The 19,060-nt window shown below is 40.1% G+C and overlaps 1 protein-coding gene across 1 annotated transcript in view; it reads left to right on the top strand.

The window, feature by feature from the left end:
- DYNC1H1 (dynein cytoplasmic 1 heavy chain 1) overlaps positions 1-19,060 on the top strand; it is a 44,489-nt gene that overhangs the window by 10,594 nt on the left and 14,835 nt on the right. Inside the window, exons 16-53 of the mRNA XM_054161834.1 lie at positions 4-243; positions 848-1,003; positions 1,354-1,467; positions 2,017-2,127; positions 2,208-2,417; positions 2,779-2,925; positions 3,125-3,291; positions 3,986-4,159; positions 4,837-5,002; positions 5,080-5,268; positions 5,352-5,546; positions 6,198-6,480; positions 6,740-6,840; positions 8,302-8,461; positions 8,735-8,978; positions 9,152-9,335; positions 9,756-9,968; positions 10,121-10,359; positions 10,464-10,620; positions 10,945-11,172; positions 11,385-11,615; positions 11,729-11,869; positions 12,118-12,351; positions 12,893-13,099; positions 13,192-13,313; positions 13,552-13,717; positions 13,935-14,098; positions 14,344-14,473; positions 15,217-15,350; positions 15,616-15,730; positions 15,860-16,021; positions 16,101-16,315; positions 16,396-16,600; positions 16,737-16,910; positions 17,011-17,130; positions 17,272-17,392; positions 18,005-18,200; positions 18,839-18,956. Of these exons, the coding sequence (XP_054017809.1) occupies positions 4-243; positions 848-1,003; positions 1,354-1,467; positions 2,017-2,127; positions 2,208-2,417; positions 2,779-2,925; positions 3,125-3,291; positions 3,986-4,159; positions 4,837-5,002; positions 5,080-5,268; positions 5,352-5,546; positions 6,198-6,480; positions 6,740-6,840; positions 8,302-8,461; positions 8,735-8,978; positions 9,152-9,335; positions 9,756-9,968; positions 10,121-10,359; positions 10,464-10,620; positions 10,945-11,172; positions 11,385-11,615; positions 11,729-11,869; positions 12,118-12,351; positions 12,893-13,099; positions 13,192-13,313; positions 13,552-13,717; positions 13,935-14,098; positions 14,344-14,473; positions 15,217-15,350; positions 15,616-15,730; positions 15,860-16,021; positions 16,101-16,315; positions 16,396-16,600; positions 16,737-16,910; positions 17,011-17,130; positions 17,272-17,392; positions 18,005-18,200; positions 18,839-18,956 (6,633 nt within the window). The remainder of the gene's footprint in view (positions 1-3; positions 244-847; positions 1,004-1,353; positions 1,468-2,016; positions 2,128-2,207; positions 2,418-2,778; positions 2,926-3,124; positions 3,292-3,985; positions 4,160-4,836; positions 5,003-5,079; positions 5,269-5,351; positions 5,547-6,197; positions 6,481-6,739; positions 6,841-8,301; positions 8,462-8,734; positions 8,979-9,151; positions 9,336-9,755; positions 9,969-10,120; positions 10,360-10,463; positions 10,621-10,944; positions 11,173-11,384; positions 11,616-11,728; positions 11,870-12,117; positions 12,352-12,892; positions 13,100-13,191; positions 13,314-13,551; positions 13,718-13,934; positions 14,099-14,343; positions 14,474-15,216; positions 15,351-15,615; positions 15,731-15,859; positions 16,022-16,100; positions 16,316-16,395; positions 16,601-16,736; positions 16,911-17,010; positions 17,131-17,271; positions 17,393-18,004; positions 18,201-18,838; positions 18,957-19,060) is intronic.

Here is a 19,060-nt window from a genome sequence, read left to right as displayed (position 1 = left end):
TAGCTTTATCGGAATGGTCAGCGCTTGCTTGAGAAACAAAGGTTCCAGTTCCCATCCTCTTGGCTGTACATTGACAACATTGAAGGAGAATGGGGTGCCTTTAATGACATCATGCGTAGAAAGGATTCTGCCATTCAGCAGCAGGTAGCAAATTTGCAGATGAAGATAGTTCAAGAGGATCGTGCAGTGGAAAGTCGAACAACTGACTTGCTAACAGACTGGGAGAAAACAAAGCCTGTAACAGTAAGTAGTGATGATTAACACTCGTTTAGCAAATGGGTTATATTCTCTGCTTTTAGAATTAGTTCAATATGCTGCTGCTTTGCCTTTTTTTTTTTTTTTCTTTTTTCCCCAGTTTTTCATTTTAGCTGATGGTAAAAGTATTTTTGAGGGTTCCGTAATAACTTGCTAATGTATGGTTTGGGGGTTGGGTTTTTTGGTTTGGTGGGGTGTTTTGTGTTGTGGTTGTGGTTTTTTTAATTAGTAGCATTTTGGGGGGTGGGCTGGCAGAGAGAAATTTATCCTTAAAACATAAGCATGTCTTGGGTATGAAGAGCAAGATGACTTCAGTTACTAACTTAGTGTGGAACAAGGGATGCATGTAGGGTATGTCAGAATCATGCATGTAGGAGGATTCAGAAGCAGGCTGCTTTTTAGCATTTTAGTTTTAGTTGGATTGTTTTGTTTTTCTCTAAAGTGGTATTCAATACAGCTAAAAACCTTATTGTCAGCAAACTGGAAATAGAAAAATGAGGCAAACCAACATTCAATATTTAGTCCTTGCTTTTAACTTGACATCAGCTTGGTTATATGATTTTTGGATTAATATATCCCATGCAAACTTTAGGGAAACCTGCGTCCAGAAGAGGCTCTTCAAGCTCTTACCATTTACGAAGGAAAATTTGGTAGGCTGAAGGATGATCGTGAGAAGTGTGCGAAGGCCAAGGAGGCTCTGGAGCTAACAGATACAGGACTTCTCAGTGGCAGTGAAGAGCGTGTCCAGGTGCAATATGCTCACACAACTTCCTCTTCAGATAAAAATGTTTCAATAGCATCTCTCTCTCCTTTAAGAGAGCAGCTTGTAGCCTGTGGTGCACTTGTGTGAAGACACAATCTCCACACTTATGCCACTCTAGCTTTAAGAGATTGTCTGTGATCTCTTCCTTGACTGTTTTATTCTCATGAAGCCGTTATATGACCTGAGATACAAAAATCTTACCTGTGTCACTTGCTGTTGAATTGGCAAGCTATCTGAAGGTCTTTGTCATGTTAAAAAATACTCTAATGCCCCTATGCTAATGACTTGAAAATATTAGGAGTAACTGCTGATGTTTGATTCATTCTTTACTATAGGTAGCTCTTGAAGAGTTGCAGGATCTCAAAGGTGTCTGGTCTGAACTCTCCAAGGTGTGGGAACAGATTGATCAAATGAAAGAACAGCCATGGGTTTCAGTACAGCCTCGGAAGGTACTTCATTTCAATGTCCCTACACAAGTATATGCCAGTCAGGAATTAAACCATGAGATAGATATGCTCAGTTGTCACTTTCCAGATAATTTTTGGTGTTCAAGTACTACGTTTTTCAGGTACACAAGTAATTTTTGCAGGGGATTTCTGCAATTCCAGTAGTTTTGAAACTGAGATTGGACTGCATCTACAGAGAAGAAACTCTGCTGTTTTTAAATAGGCTGTTTGACCTCAGAGAAATTTCCTTCTGTGTTTGGATGAGCAGCATCAGTTTAGTTCAGTGCTCAGGAGGTGGAGAGCAATAGGAACACTAAGCCATAAACTGCTTGTGACAGTACAGTCTTAACCAGACTCATAAAATTTGCATTTCTGGCTGTGGAGTAACCACACCTTCTGCGAATACCCAGAACAATGAAAGAGCTGTAACTGTCTATAATAGCTCATTAGGGAGAGGTTTGTCTCTCAGAATACATGGACAGCTTTAAACTTGTACAACTACATGCACAGCATTTGCAGAGAGAAATTTAATTCCTTTTATGTTACTGACAGCTTCGACAAAACTTAGATGGTCTGCTGAACCAACTGAAAAACTTCCCGGCCCGCTTGCGACAGTATGCCTCCTATGAGTATGTACAGAGGCTCCTGAAGGGCTACATGAAGGTAAATAAAGCTCATTTCTAAGATCAAAGTGCTTCCTAGTTCAAGTTCAAGGATGTAATTTGCTTTCTTGTTTTCTGTAGATAAACATGTTGGTCATTGAACTGAAATCTGAGGCACTTAAAGATCGTCACTGGAAGCAGCTGATGAAGAGGCTTCATGTTAATTGGGTTGTCTCAGAATTGACCCTGGGCCAGATCTGGGATGTCGATTTACAGAGAAATGAAGCAATTGTCAAAGATGTACTGCTTGTGGCTCAGGGAGAGATGGCTTTGGAAGAGTTCTTGAAACAGGTTAGTGTCATCTCTTGTGTGTATGCATTTAATAGCAAATCAGAGGCCTGCTGTCAGATGGCTGGAATTGTGTGGTAAACCTGTCAATATAATCTATTGATTCAATTGCTGAGACTCCATAGAACACTTTTTTGGGGAACAGCTTAGAGCTGTGAAAGCTTCCTGTGATGAAGCTTGCATTATTTGGGAAAAGCAGTCCTTGATAATGGCTGCAAAGACCTGACCTTTTTAACAAAAGCTTGAGCATAAATCCAGAATTCTTGGGTAAAAAATGTAAAATCTGGTTACTATAATACATACCTACTTTGTAACTGTGTGAGTGGGAATGATTGGTCTCATATCTTAAACTTTTTTTGTTCAGATAAGAGAAGTGTGGAACACTTACGAACTGGACTTGGTCAATTACCAGAACAAGTGTCGTTTGATTCGTGGTTGGGATGACCTTTTCAACAAAGTCAAAGAGCACATTAACAGTGTGTCTGCTATGAAGCTGTCACCGTACTACAAGGTAAAATGGAGGACAAAGCTAAAGAATCTTAAGTTATTCTGCCTTCCCCTCTTGTTTAGTTTATGTATTTGCCAGTGAGGACTTGATTTATTCACTGTTTAAAGATGACATGCAAGTGACATTGTAACTCTCAAAGAATAATTATTAGCAAGCTCCTGATACTATTAAAATGAATATTAATGCAGTGTTTAAACTACAGGTGTTTGAGGAAGATGCCCTTAGCTGGGAAGATAAGCTGAACCGTATCATGGCACTCTTTGATGTCTGGATAGATGTCCAAAGGCGGTGGGTTTACCTGGAGGGTATCTTCACTGGTAGTGCAGACATCAAGCACTTGCTGCCAGTGGAGACCCAGCGGTTCCAGAGGTAACTTCAATTGTTTTGTTGGTTTTGTGCCTCCCTTGGGGTACCATGTAGGCAAGTTTGTGACTTCAGCACAACACTTTCTAAGTTGAAATTTTAACTCCATTCTTACCTGATCTGGTTGGACTACATACATGTTGTAGATCATCAAGCAAACAAATACGGCAAAAGGTACAGGTAGATAACCACAATGGAAAAGAAGTTTGTTTTAACAGGCTGATACACAATTTTCAGACAGTCATTTGGATTCATTTGAGTTTTCTTGTCAGGCCCAGATAGGTGCTTCAAGGACTCTATTTAGCATTGTGGCTGCAAGAGGCAGCTGATTTCTGTTGCTGTTGTTTAGTCTTACCATTCAAATACCATTGTCTTCTCTGCTTTTAAGTTGCTCTGGTCATCCTTATTCATTCCACATAGTTGCAGTCAAATCAAAGAATCAATTTCTGTATCTCTTCAAGAAAAGAAGTATACCTTCAGCAGTGAAACTGATAGATTGAACATTGCAAAGAGTTTAGATTTCATTGTTGTGGACTTGAGGTAGATGAAGAGCTGTTTTGGGAATTTAACTTTGTGTGTTCCCTAGGGCAGCTGCAACAGTTAGAGGGGCAGTGGTCATTTAGAGGGAAGTAACATTCTGTGTTCTGCAAGACTGTGGTTACTGAGTTCGCACTAACATTCTGTGTTGTTTTACTTGCAGCATCAGCACTGAATTTTTGGCACTCATGAAAAAGGTGTCCAAATCTCCACTTGTGATGGATGTTCTTAACATTCAAGGTGTGCAGAGGTCATTAGAGAGACTAGCAGACTTGCTTGGGAAGATACAGAAGGCACTGGGAGAATACTTGGAAAGGGAGAGATCCTCTTTCCCTCGGTAAGAAGGGACTTGTAAAGTTATGTAATATTTCTGTGTAGGAATTGGTACACTGTTCTGCAAAGCCTCTACCAGTTTTTATGCATTGCATATGTATAAGATGTTATGACCACAGAAGTCTCTGCTGATTTACAGTTATAGCCACTTCTCAGGAGCTGGAACTAAAACTTCTCTTAGTTGCTCATTTGTGACTGGTTGTAGGATTCAAATACTGCTTCAGGAGCCATTGCACCTTATTTCTATAAATTTGATGAGTTCTATTTTGAACTGCATAATTCTGGTATTTGAGTGAAGGACTAGAGTCTAACCTTTCACGTTCAGGTATTTAATTTATTGGTTCTGACTTGCCTGTAGTCCTCAGCTAATTCATCACTTAGCATTGAGAGTAAGGGTGAGGGAGTGACAGTTCTCCCTGCCAAATAGATTAAGTTAAGCTCTACTGTGACTATTTCAGGTGTGATTAGGTAGAGAAAACTATACACAGTATGAAGCATGTGCACACTTCCATTATGGTGCAGACCACATAAACTGAGTCTTAATCTTAGTGTAACTTGTAGGAAATCTATGGTTTATGCACTCTTGCAGTGTTTGGAAAATGAATGTCAATTATTCCCATGCAGTGGCCATCTATGAAGCATAAATAAATTAAAATAGATCTGTTTTTTTGTAATTGTTAGGTTTTATTTTGTTGGTGATGAAGACTTGCTTGAAATCATTGGAAACAGCAAAAATGTTGCCAAGCTGCAGAAACACTTCAAGAAGATGTTTGCGGGCGTTTCTAGCATTATTCTCAATGAAGATAATTCTGTAGTTCTTGGGATATCCTCACGTGAAGGAGAGGAGGTATAGCTATGGAGTTTCTTTTTACATAGAAGTCTGAAAAAAGTGAACATGGGCTAACTTAAATCTGTTTCTTCCAGGTCCTGTTCAAAACGCCTGTCTCCATCACAGAACATCCCAAGATTAATGAGTGGCTTACTCTTGTTGAAAAAGAAATGAGAGTGACCCTTGCGAAGTTGCTTGCAGAATCTGTTACTGAAGTCGAAATCTTTGGAAAAGCAACTTCAATTGATCCAGCAGTCTACATCTCTTGGATTGACAAATACCAGGTATCAATACAGGACACTTAAGTATGCTATAGCTTAGATATTCCACTGAAGAAAACTCTCTAATGAGTTTCTTTGTTATGCAGGCTCAGCTTGTTGTCCTGTCAGCCCAGATTGCATGGTCTGAGAATGTGGAGTCAGCCCTCAATGGTATGGGTGGAGGTGGAGACAACAGTCCTCTCCACTCTGTGCTAGCTAATGTTGAGGTTACACTCAATGTCCTGGCAGACTCTGTGCTGATGGAGCAGCCACCTCTCCGCAGGAGGAAACTGGAGCACTTGGTAAGCAAAATCAGCCTTTTCTGGATTTGCAGATGAGGATTTTTTAAAATCAAATTAAAACATTAGTTAGTCTAAGACTTCTTTTTCCCTCTAGAAGAAAGTTTCATGCAATTTAAGCAACTAAATTGAGCCTTGATCCTCTAGGTGGTGATAATTTTTCTCTCTATTCAAGTGTGTATGCTACTGATTTCCTTATTCATATGTATCATTAAGATGGTACTGTAATTATTTTATGCTTTTGTTGTAGATAAGGACTGAGGGGAGGCCATTTTTTGCCTCCCTAGAACATTGACATAAGCTAAAGTAGACTTAGACTAAGATTGCTTAGATTACTTAGGCTTTTAGAGGGGAGATAGATGTTCTGTTTTAGGAGTACTCATGTTTATAGTTTCTGGCAAGTAAAATACCTGGTTCAGTAGTTTAACAGACTTAAGTGGTCCAGAGTGCTTTGCTGAAAGCCAGGGATGTCCTTAACAAGAACAGCTGACATGCATTAGTTTTGGTTTTGTAGCAAGATTTTAAAGGCAGACACTGTCGGTAGGTTGTGATTTCTGGGTGATGGCAGTTTACTGTGCTAGTCCAAGAGGCTGTGGATTCCTGGCTTTATTAGACAGGAATTGCTGTGGTCTAAAGAGTTACTTTGTTCTGCAGATCACCGAGCTGGTGCACCAGAGAGACGTTACCAGATCACTGATCAAAAGCAAGATTGACAACTCCAAATCTTTCGAGTGGCTCAGCCAAATGCGGTTCTACTTTGACCCAAAACAGACAGATGTGTTGCAACAGCTGTCCATTCAGATGGCAAATGCCAAATTCAACTATGGTTTTGAGTACCTTGGTGTTCAGGATAAGCTGGTACAGACTCCTCTTACTGACCGCTGTTACCTGACAATGACACAAGCCCTGGAGGCAAGACTTGGAGGATCACCATTTGGTAAGTTTGTACTGAAGTACAATAAAAAATGGAGATAAGTGTATAAATTCTTACTTAGAACTTTTGCATGAATATGTAGAATCTTTATCACTAAGATACTGAATTGCCAAGCATCTTTTGGGGTCAGTAGTAAGTTTTAGGTTTCAGCTGAACCCCCTTGTCAGAGACCATCAGAATCAGCATACTGGCAGATTACATGAGCAAGCAATGGTATCTTGGATGACAAACATTAAACATGCCTGTCCCGCTTTGAAAATAGGTCCTGCTGGTACTGGTAAAACAGAATCTGTTAAGGCTCTTGGACATCAGCTTGGTCGCTTTGTGTTGGTTTTCAACTGCGACGAAACATTTGACTTCCAGGTAAGCTGTTTGATTAAAAAAATAGAATCTTTCCTAACAAGCTGTAGAGGTCTCTTCAGAACGCTTCAGCAGCCAGCAGTGTTTATTTTCAAGATGATTATCTGCAAGTCTTAGTTGGTGTCTGTGGGTCCTATGGGTGTTCTCTAACAAGCAATGTCAAAAGCAAAAATGGTGCAGAATGTTGCTGGGGGAGTGGTTCGGTTTTTTTAGAAGTGACAGTTCTGTAGCAGCAAATAGAGGGAAAGGAAAAGAGAGTATGGGGCAGGGGCTTAAGACTGGGTTGAGGAAAGTAGCTTAAACTGTTTAGTTTACGTAGGTAGTACTGATTTACTGCAGTGTAAGATTGCCAAAGCAGCTGTACTGTTGCCAAATTAATATTTGCAACATAACTGTGGAGTTTACCTCAGCATGTGAAAGATTCTTCAAAACTAAGCACATTTATTCTGATACTTCAAAATCTATGACATATGCAAACTGAGAAACATGAAAGGCTGTAAACCAGCAAATGTCTCAACATAAAAACTTCGTTCCAGTGTGTATATATGCTACCAAAAAAAACTCCCCACACCCGAAAACTGAGAAGTAATCGCAGTATTTCATGAACTCCAGGAGGCTGTTTTTCCTTTCTGTACAGCTGTGTTTTGATCATACCGGGGTCCATTTATCCAGCATTTGTCCTGTACTGGTGACTGTAAGATACCTAGGGAATAGTAAGATCATGCCTTTCTTGCCCTCAGTCCCCTTCCTACCTCTGACACTTGTGAGGATCAGGAGATCCCAAGCTGAAATGGGTTATTCTATTCATGCTCCAGTGAACCTTTCTCCAAGAACTCATTTCTCCCATTAAGTCTTCATTTCTCTTCATTAAATCCACATGCACACTTGCTTCTATAGCATTCTCTACCTAAATGTTCCACTGCATTACTATGCACTTTATGAAGGACCACTTTCTTTTGTCTTTTCTAATGATTGTTTAGGTCTCATAGTGGAAAAGACAGGAAACAGATGATTCCTCTCTATCATAGTCCCTCACATTGCCTTTTACTGAATCCTACTTGAGAGGTCATTCTTCAGGTCAAAACCTTATATTCTGGTTATTCAATTTGCTCCTCTGAAATGTTTTGTAATTCTAGTATCCTTGCAATAAAGGACTAGAACTGCATGTGGCATTAATGGTATTGCCAAAGAAAACATTATGCAGTGGACTTAGCTCGACTGATTTGTCAATACACTGGAGTACAGTATGTAGTAATAGGAAGCTATGATTCTATTGAGCAGTGAACATCTGAAGGTCAGTTAGAACCCTTTTATAAGGGTACTACAGAGATGATAACCTACTAACAAGTACAGCTCCTTCCTGCCTTAAATGTATTTTATGCAATGCTCTCCTTTGCTCCCTTTGCCTATATAAAGGCAAGAACGATGACACAACATCAGTGAATTTTCCTCTCTTATGTGCAGGCAATGGGACGCATCTTTGTGGGACTTTGCCAAGTGGGCGCATGGGGCTGCTTTGATGAGTTCAACAGACTGGAGGAGCGCATGCTCTCTGCTGTTTCACAGCAAGTTCAGTGCATCCAGGAAGCCTTGAGAGAGCACTCCAACCCCAACTATGACAAGAGTATGTCATCATTCATTCCTAATAGTTGTGCAGCATGTCTTTAATGTTCTTCATGACTTAATGCTTCATTGCACAGTAACATCCTTCTCTAACATTCCAAGGATGAAGCCACTTAAGAATGTGAAGTCACTTTCAGTAATTGATATTCAAGTTGCAGCACTAGGGGGCTTACTGTCCATTACTGTAGAAAACTAAAACAGAATAAATTATGGCTTGTGTTTTCAGGGTGATTGATCATTGACTCAGGGGTAACTAAATGCACTCTTTTTTCAGCTGCAACACCTATTACTTGTGAGCTGCTGAACAAACAAGTCAAAGTGAGCCCTGACATGGCTATCTTCATCACCATGAATCCTGGATATGCAGGCAGATCAAATCTGCCTGACAATTTGAAGAAGTTGTTCCGCAGCTTGGCGATGACAAAGCCAGACCGTCAGTTGATTGCCCAGGTCATGTTGTACTCCCAAGGTTTCCGTACAGCTGAAGTGCTTGCCAATAAGATTGTACCATTCTTCAAGTGAGTAACAAATTTGGCTCCAATCAGTAAAAATAGAGCTTACTGTTTAGAGCTCTTTGCAACTCACTAAACATGTTGTGCGGCAATCATTTCAAATAAGTAATGATACTTACTGAATGTTGTGTTGGTTCCTACTGATAAACAAACTGTATTTTGTCTCTTTTGCTGCTTAGGCTTTGTGATGAACAGCTGTCCTCCCAAAGCCACTACGATTTTGGCTTGAGAGCACTGAAGAGTGTGCTGGTTAGCGCAGGTAACGTGAAGAGAGAGAGGATTCAGAAGATAAAACGGGAGAAAGAAGAGCGTGGTGAAGTTGTTGATGAGGGAGAAATTGCTGAGAATTTACCAGAGCAAGAGGTGTGTGAATTCTTTACTTCTGTGATAAAGTACAGGATACACAGTAAACCAAGCAAATAATCTTCCAGTGTTTACCATTTAATGTTAAGCCATGCAAGCAAAGTAATGTTAGTTATAAAACATGCTAATTTGATAGCTTAGAAACACCAAGTTACACGTCTTAGGAGTCTGTGAATCATAGGGGAAGGCTTGTTACGGGGTGGTGTGTTCATAATGCTTACTGCTGCACAGTTCTTCCACAGTTAATACCAAAAGCATAGGCATAATAAACTGCAGTTGTATAAACTGAAAATCCACACAAATTCGTTGTGTGGTTTCAGAGCTGAAACTCCATCAGTATTTACTGAAGTATTCCTTATCAAACACATTTGGTGAAACAAACTTAAACAAAAAACCTTTAACCAAAAACTTTCTCTTCAGATCTTGATCCAAAGTGTGTGTGAAACTATGGTACCAAAACTGGTTGCAGAAGATATTCCATTGCTGTTCAGTCTCCTTTCTGATGTATTCCCTGGAGTACAGTATCATCGTGGGGAGATGACAGCCTTGCGAGAGGAACTTAAGAAAGTGTGTCAGGAAATGTACCTTACCTATGGTGATGGGGAAGAAGTTGGTGGCATGTGGGTTGAAAAGGTAAGATACAAAACTGAAGATGTGAAATTGACGTTTGTGCCTAAGACTGAACTTCCCTTTTTATTATGAAAGGTGTAAAGCTTCTTAAGCAAGCAATACATAGAATCGACTGAATTTAGGACTTACTTGGTACATCATTTCTTCTGTCCCAGGTTCTTCAGCTGTATCAGATTACACAGATAAATCACGGATTGATGATGGTCGGCCCATCAGGAAGCGGAAAGAGCATGGCTTGGAGAGTACTTCTGAAAGCTCTTGAACGACTGGAGGGTGTGGAAGGTGTTGCTCATATTATAGATCCAAAAGCAATCAGCAAAGATCATCTTTATGGTACTTTGGATCCAAACACCAGAGAATGGACAGATGGCCTGTTTACACACGTCCTGAGAAAGTGAGTCTTTTATAGCACAAATGAAAAATGCCCAGTACACTTGTGCTATAGATAGTCTGGCCCGAGTCTGTGCTTCCCTGCAATAAATACTTTCTTTCATGTAGAATCATAGACAATGTGAGAGGTGAACTACAGAAACGTCAGTGGATTATCTTTGATGGTGATGTAGACCCTGAATGGGTTGAGAACTTGAACTCTGTTTTGGATGACAACAAACTACTGACTCTGCCAAATGGAGAACGTCTTAGCCTTCCACCAAATGTAATGTTACTTTTTTTACATGATATTTATGCACTGTCAACTTCTTGCTTTACTTCAATCCATACTGGTACTGTCCCTCTTTCTTGTTATAAGCAGAGTAATACCAGTCTCGGGTAGTCTGCAGGACTTAAGAATCTTTTCTGGGAACAAATATTTGATGTTCTGTTTACTCTGACCCTGTAAGACAAACTATGTGAAATGCTGCTTTCGATTATAAATATGAATTAACTTATTTTTAAAAGTCTGGGGGAGGAGGTTTGTTTGATTTTGAGTGCTTGCCTGTTTCTACTTCAAACTCCTGTTCTTTAAATTTCTGCACATTAGGTTCGTATCATGTTCGAGGTACAGGATCTGAAATACGCCACTTTGGCTACTGTGTCAAGGTGTGGCATGGTCTGGTTCAGTGAGGATGTTCTCAGTACAGACATGATATTCAATAACTTCCTGGCCAGACTAAGAAGCATTCCTTTGGATGAAGGTGAAGAGGAAGCTCAGCGAAGACGAAAGGGCAAAGAAGATGAAGGTGAAGAAGCGGCATCCCCGATGTTGCAGGTATAACTCAGGTTATATTATGGGAATGCTTATATCACAGTGTACTTGGAATCTGTGACAGCCTGCCATGGAAGAGATGACTTCCTCTTTACATCTTAAATAATAGTCCTCTTTACATTTTCAATAATGCTAAGATATGAAGTATTTAAAACTTTGAACAGAATTGCTTCCTGCTGCCTGGTAATGAAATTGGTGTGTGTGTCCCCCAACAGATCCAGAGAGATGCTGCAACAATAATGCAGCCGTATTTCACATCAAATGGCCTGGTGACTAAAGCACTTGAACACGCTTTCAAGTTGGAGCATATCATGGATCTCACCCGCCTGCGCTGTCTTGGCTCTCTGTTCTCCATGTTGCATCAAGCTTGCCGCAACGTGGCCCAGTACAATGCCAATCATCCAGACTTCCCGATGCAGATAGACCAGCTAGAGCGTTACATCCAGGTACATGACTGCTGTACTTGATGTGCCAGTATAGCAACTGGCTGTGACTTCTTGTTCCTTGAGTTTTGTTCCATTACTCAGGAACCCATAGCTGCTTTTGCTGCTTCTTACAGAGGTACCTGGTCTATGCAATACTCTGGTCTCTTTCTGGAGACAGTCGCTTGAAAATGAGAGCAGAGCTGGGAGAATATATTAGGAGAATCACCACTGTGCCACTGCCAACTGCACCCAACATACCCATAATTGACTATGAGGTAAACCTGTTGTGCTACAAGTGTTGCTCTTTTGTGTTCTTAGAATCCTGCTTTAGATCTTTGAAATGAAACTGGAAAATAAAATGCTAGACTGTCTTGTATTTTACAGTTTCATAGTTCAGCAAATAAGCTGCCTGCTTATTCAAACATCAAATTTCATGCTGAAAACTATTCTGTGGTTTTGAAAAAAATAATTTAAACTAAGGTTGAGCTGTGTTCCTATTCTAAATTGTCTCATTTTCTCCTAGGTGTCCATTACAGGTGAATGGGTGCCATGGCAATCCAAAGTTCCTCAGATTGAAGTTGAAACACACAAAGTTGCGGCTCCTGATGTTGTAGTACCAACCCTAGATACAGTTCGCCATGAAGCCTTGCTGTATACCTGGTTGGCAGAACATAAGCCCCTAGTCCTGTGTGGCCCACCAGGTTCTGGAAAGACCATGACTCTCTTCAGTGCTCTCAGAGCTCTGCCTGACATGGAGGTGTGCAAGCGAGTGTGTGTGTGGACATGCAAAATGCAGAGTGGTAACAAGTCACTAATCTTAAGGATTAGAGTCTTCATTTAGCATGGAAGTTATTAGGCAGAATTCAGTGATTCCTCCACCTCAGTCAAGTGTGTACTTAACAAAAAACCAAAACTACGCTGAGCAGAATCTGGATTTGTCTCAAGATACTTAAGCTAAAAGCTATTTCCTTCCTTTGCCGCTTCAATAATACATGAGCATTCCTCCATTTATTATTTTTAAAGCTTGTGATAATGTTTAAGAATAGCTTTTGTCCTCCACTTACATGAAGCTGTGATGCTTTAAGTAAAGGTTGGGCAGGAGATACAGCTGCATGGTAAATAGATAACCTGCAGTGGGAAGAAAACAGTATGTAGGCAGTAACCTGAAGCATAGTTAGTACATGTACTTCCACTGTGGAAATCCAAACATCCCTGTTTACAGGACTCTTTTTGGTATGTTCTCTTTCAAGCCTTAAGGTATTTTAACTATTCCTCTTCACTGTTTCATGTTTTTTCAGGTGGTTGGACTCAACTTCTCTAGTGCTACCACTCCAGAACTGCTGTTGAAAACTTTTGATCACTACTGTGAGTACAGACGCACACCTAATGGAGTAGTTTTGGCTCCTGTACAGCTAGGAAAGTGGCTGGTGCTGTTCTGTGATGAAATCAACTTGCCAGATATGGACAAGTATGGCACACAGAGAGTCATATCATTCATAAGACAGGTTTGGTGTCCTTCACAATCAGCTATATTGTAACAGTTGCTTTCAGGGAAATACAGTGTTCCACTGATTTTATTTTACCTATTTTCTTCCAGATGGTGGAACATGGAGGATTCTATCGTACATCAGACCAGACGTGGGTGAAACTGGAGAGAATTCAGTTTGTTGGTGCATGTAACCCACCTACTGATCCTGGGAGAAAACCTCTCTCACATAGGTAATGTATTCAGTAAATACCGTATAGCAACAGAATGGGTTACGTAGTCAATGCTTTTTACTCTGACAACCAGCCAGTGGACTCACTGGTACGTTCTTTAACAACCTGTCTGAAATTCTGTGGATACCTCAAAATTATCAGCAGTAACTGAATCAAGCAGTTGTTTAATTTTTGGCAAAATAAACCTATGCAGAGTGTAATTTAACTTTTTGGACTATGTAATATGCTAATCTTTCAGATTTTTACGACATGTTCCTGTGGTTTATGTGGACTATCCTGGACCAGCTTCACTTACTCAGATATATGGAACATTCAATCGTGCAATGCTAAGGCTGATCCCATCGCTTCGCACATACGCAGAACCTCTCACTGCTGCTATGGTAGAATTCTACACAATGTCTCAGGTAACTTGTTAAGTACACCTTCAGTCTAGTTAGAAGTCTTCCTTTTATGCTGAATCATTTAATGTGCCTTTCATATGGATAATAGGTATAGAACAACTCAATTCTGTCAAAAACTACTGAATTATACTGAAGAAAGTAGTATCTTATAGTGCCAGGGCCTGTAAAAATACACAGTGCGACTTTTGGATGAAGTAACTAATTAAGTTTACGTTTTTAGGAGAGGTTCACTCAAGACACACAGCCTCACTACATCTATTCACCTCGTGAAATGACTCGATGGGTGAGAGGTATATTTGAAGCGCTGAGACCGCTAGAAACCTTACCAGTTGAAGGCCTCATCAGAATTTGGGCCCATGAAGCCTTACGTCTCTTCCAAGACAGGTAAAATCAACATGGGATGGGGAAGGGGGGAAAAAAATGTTCAACATTCATTTTCCCCTCTCCTTGCCAGCTTTCATTAGAAGACCAAACTGAAGTGTGCTTCATGTGAAATAGCTGGAATACAAATAAGAATATTTCTTGTCACCCTAACTCGATGCTCTTGGGAGAAGTATCTGTACAAAGCAGAGACATACTTGTCACAGCACTGCTGTGTGAGGGTTTCAGTGACTTCTTTCTTTATCCAGGCTTGTAGAAGATGAGGAGAGACGCTGGACTGATGAGAACATTGATATGGTTGCTCTGAAACACTTTCCCAATATTGACAAAGAAAAAGCTATGAGCAGGCCTATCTTATACAGCAACTGGCTGTCAAAGGTAAGTAAACCTTAAAAAAAAAGCCAACAAATAGTATGGGAGCAACTAAGTAGCAGCTCTTACAACTTACATTAACAAAACATGGTCACCAATTTTCATGTTAAACTGACCTCTAAGAAGTTCTTGCTATGGTTATTTGAAGTGAACTCTACCTCAAAGTTACTAGTTGTATGATGCTATTGTAAGACCTTCCACAGTATGTAAGGATAGTATTAAGTAATATTTCTCAAGAACAATATAACGCTCCCAGAAATTTGTCGGCAGTTAACTGCTTATGGAATCTCTTGGATAAGGCAGTGACCCTTAAACAGCACTAATGCTATAAATTTTATGGGAACTGTTTCTTGAAATCTGAAGTGTTCCAGCTTGAACAATCAGTAGAATTCCTGGGTCAAGGCAAAGGTCACCTAGCCTGTTACCCATGTCTGTGACCAATATCGAGTCTCTAGGAGAGATTGTTTAAAATAAACTGGGGGAGTAAGTCTGTCATGCTACTTCCCACTCTCTTGTGAGTGGCAGCAGAGACTCAACCTGTGGTAGGTTCAGTAGATGCGGTGTTTGAACTCCATGCTGCTATGTGGCACTCTAAGCTGTGGGCAAGTTAAACAGCTACAGCATTCTTAAGCTTTTGTAGAGGAATGCCTAAGTATTTTAGTAGTTCTGCTTTCATCTACTTAAAATTTGATCCCTTAGCGAAATTCCCTTGATCTTCAATTCCATCCTATATTGACTGTTCTTTTTAGGATTACATTCCAGTGGATCAAGAGGAGTTAAGAGACTATGTGAAAGCTAGGCTTAAAGTCTTTTATGAAGAGGAGCTTGATGTACCACTTGTTCTGTTCAATGAAGTCTTGGATCATGTGTTAAGAATTGACCGGTAAGTTGAGACTAGTTGCTGCTCATATAAATAGTATTTAGAGAGTTTTCCTAAACTAGAGAAGCCTAAGTACAGAGTAAGTAAGAATGGAGCATGAGCATGATCCCATGGTTGTCCATTGGTGATCCTGCTGACCTTCAAAAAGCAGGATAATTTCTTGAAATGTGTGTCAGTTTTGTTACTAACTTGAAGTTTAGATGTTCAAGGAAAAGCTTCAGTAAATTGATGAGTTTTATCAAACATATTTGGTGATACTCTCTTTCAGAATTTTCCGTCAGCCCCAAGGCCACCTGCTGCTTATTGGAGTCAGTGGAGCAGGCAAAACAACCCTATCAAGATTTGTTGCCTGGATGAATGGTTTGAGTGTCTACCAAATTAAGGTTGGCGTGCTAGTTTAACTTAATAGTAACTGTTAATCAAAACTCACATCTCTTAAATATCTACCCTCAAAAAGAAATCCCATTAAAAGCTAAATCAAAATGCTAGTAACCAATGTTGTATCTTTTTAGGTTCACAGAAAATATACAGGTGAAGATTTTGATGAAGATCTTCGGACAGTATTGAGACGTTCTGGCTGTAAAAATGAAAAAATAGCTTTCATAATGGATGAGTCAAATGTATTGGATTCTGGATTCTTGGAGAGAATGAACACTCTACTAGCCAATGGAGAGGTAAGAAAATTTCAAGTAAATGCTTTTGAAGCACCTTCTTACACCTGTAAGCTACAACAAAACTGCCTTTTTGGATTAGGTTCCTGGTCTTTTTGAAGGAGATGAATATGCCACCCTTATGACTCAATGTAAAGAAGGAGCACAGAAAGAAGGTTTGATGTTAGATTCACATGAGGAACTCTACAAATGGTTCACAAGTCAAGTTATTCGCAATCTCCATGTTGTGTTCACTATGAATCCATCTTCTGAGGGCTTGAAGGACAGGGCAGCTACCTCTCCTGCGCTCTTCAACAGGTAATTGCTGTATAGTCAACATGTGTTAGGAGTACCATTAAAGTTTTTTGGGAATTTATCACAAATGCTTTGTATTTCAGGTGTGTCTTAAACTGGTTTGGAGACTGGTCAACTGAGGCACTGTACCAAGTTGGCAAAGAGTTCACGAGCAAAATGGATCTTGAGAAACCAAACTATATTGTGCCTGATTACATGCCAGTTGTGTATGATAAGCTGCCACAACCACCGTCACACAGGGAAGCTATTGTCAATAGTTGTGTGTTTGTTCATCAGACTCTTCATCAGGTATGTTGTTACTGCACTGCTAAACTTACACTGGCCTCTAGGTCACAGCATCATGCACCAGTTTCCTGAAAAGTATGATCTTTGGTATCCAAATAGATTTAAAACTAATGCATCATTTCCTTTTTCTTCCCTGAAGGCCAATGCTCGTCTGGCAAAACGAGGAGGCAGAACCATGGCAATCACACCACGCCACTATTTAGACTTCATCAACCATTATGCCAACTTGTTCAATGAGAAACGAAGTGAATTGGAGGAACAGCAAATGCATTTGAATGTTGGCCTTCGAAAAATAAAGGAAACCGTTGATCAGGTACATACCTTTAAATCTTTGCCCTCTGTAAGGCTGGAATGATGAAATAGATCTCCATGCATGAGTCGAATTCTCTCTCCCATCTTGCAATCAATCTCAGGTGGAAGAACTGCGGCGTGACCTAAGAATAAAGAGTCAGGAACTGGAAGTGAAGAATGCAGCAGCCAATGACAAGTTGAAAAAGATGGTGAAAGATCAACAGGAAGCTGAGAAGAAAAAGGTAAGGAAAGAAAAAAGACAAATATTTCTTAAATATTTGTGCACAGTGCATCTTTTTATTTAGAAAACAGAGCCTGCAGAGCAAATCCTAGAAGAAACACAACTTCTGAAAAGCAGTGTTTTGTCTGAAATTTCCTTCTAGGTCATGAGCCAGGAGATTCAGGAGCAGCTGCACAAGCAACAGGAGGTCATTGCAGATAAACAGATGAGCGTGAAAGAAGATCTTGACAAGGTGGAGCCTGCTGTCATTGAAGCTCAGAATGGTACGTTAATATCTGAAGAGATCACATTATGGTCTTAAATTTAAAACCAAAGTCTATGAGACTGTGTTTTGATGTGATCTAAGCTGGTCTTGTTTAACAAAAGCACAGACTATTATATTAGCATGAGGCTGAACAGTGTTGAAGAAATTCCTAGTCTTTGAGCTGTAACTTTGTGCTGTTTGTAGGCCTGGTGTGGTATTTGATGCTCCTTCTAGGGCTTGTGGCTTGGTTTCTGGCAGACCAGCTCTAGTTGTTTATTCTATGTACTCTTAAAGACAGCTCCTAATCAGAAAGACCAGTGATGCCTTACTGCTGCATAGATAGTACATAACTAAGATCTTCATTCGTTAAACTGCAAGGATTACTGCTTTCAGTGAATCATTTTTAGGCTGCAGAATAAGTGGCCTTTGGCTGGGTAGCAAGCTGACATTCACAGAAATTTATCATGTGATACAGTAGTTTGAATAATATCCACTAGCATCTGTTTCTTTAACAACCTTGATGTCTTTTTTTGATGCTTGAAGCATTTTTATATAGCCAAGGTACTCAAATGGACTTTGCTTAATGGTTTTATTCCCAACTAACATTCGTCATCTTTCTGGCACTGGTTAGCTGTAAAGTCAATAAAGAAGCAGCACCTGGTAGAAGTCCGTTCTATGGCTAATCCACCTGCAGCAGTTAAGCTAGCACTGGAGTCCATCTGCCTACTGCTAGGTGAAAGCACAACTGACTGGAAACAAATACGTTCCATCATCATGAGAGAGAACTTCATTCCAACCATCGTTAACTTCTCTGCTGAGGAAATCAGGTAAGGTGCAAGTGTGAGTTACTTCTGTGAACAGATTATTTACAAAGGTATGGAAGGTGTTAACTGGACCTTGTGTGATTGGTTTGGTAGCCCTTGACTTTTTTGATACTAATTGCTTTCTGCATGCAATAAATGTGTAGGTGGTACAGGAAACACACTACTGAAGAAAAGGTGTACCATGCAAACTGGACCAAAATGGCTGCTCTTGAGTAACTTCAAGGCATGGTTGCAAGGCAGTGTCTTGCTGTCCCAAGCCATGTTAGTTGAAATTACTTTGGCAGCAGTGATGGACCAGATTGCTGAGAGTTTTATCCAGGCTGACCTTTTAAGCTGTCTATAAATGTGAGCAGAAGGTCAGAGTAGAGATACCTGAATTCCTTTCCAACTCTAGATTTTTGTGAGCAGAGTTAAGCAATTTGTAAGTGACTTAATCTTAAAATATTGTCAAATGCATTTTATCCCATAGCTATAATTTCTGAAACAACATTTTGAACTAATTAAAACATCCCAGCTACCAGTCAGCAAAACTGCTCGAAATTTCATACCAGCTGTGGAAGGCAGGCCAGATGAAAGGGTACTGAATACCTGTGTGCTGACACAGTGTGCTCAAGCTCTCTCTAAAAACTTCACCCTTGCAGTGATGCCATCCGGGAAAAGATGAAAAAAAACTACCTGTCGAATCCAAGTTACAACTACGAAATTGTAAACAGAGCATCACTGGCATGCGGACCTATGGTGAAATGGGCAATTGCACAGGTAAAGTCACTACTGTGGGAAAGCAGGTGCAAGGTGAAAAAAGTGAGCTTGAAGGTGTATAACAATGTCTAGAGGCTCTGAATTTGCTTCTATTCAATAAATGT

Source organism: Dryobates pubescens, chromosome 5 (genome assembly GCF_014839835.1).
Source record: "Dryobates pubescens isolate bDryPub1 chromosome 5, bDryPub1.pri, whole genome shotgun sequence".
Taxonomy (NCBI): domain Eukaryota; kingdom Metazoa; phylum Chordata; class Aves; order Piciformes; family Picidae; genus Dryobates; species Dryobates pubescens.
This window is presented reverse-complemented; position numbering and strand designations above follow the sequence as displayed.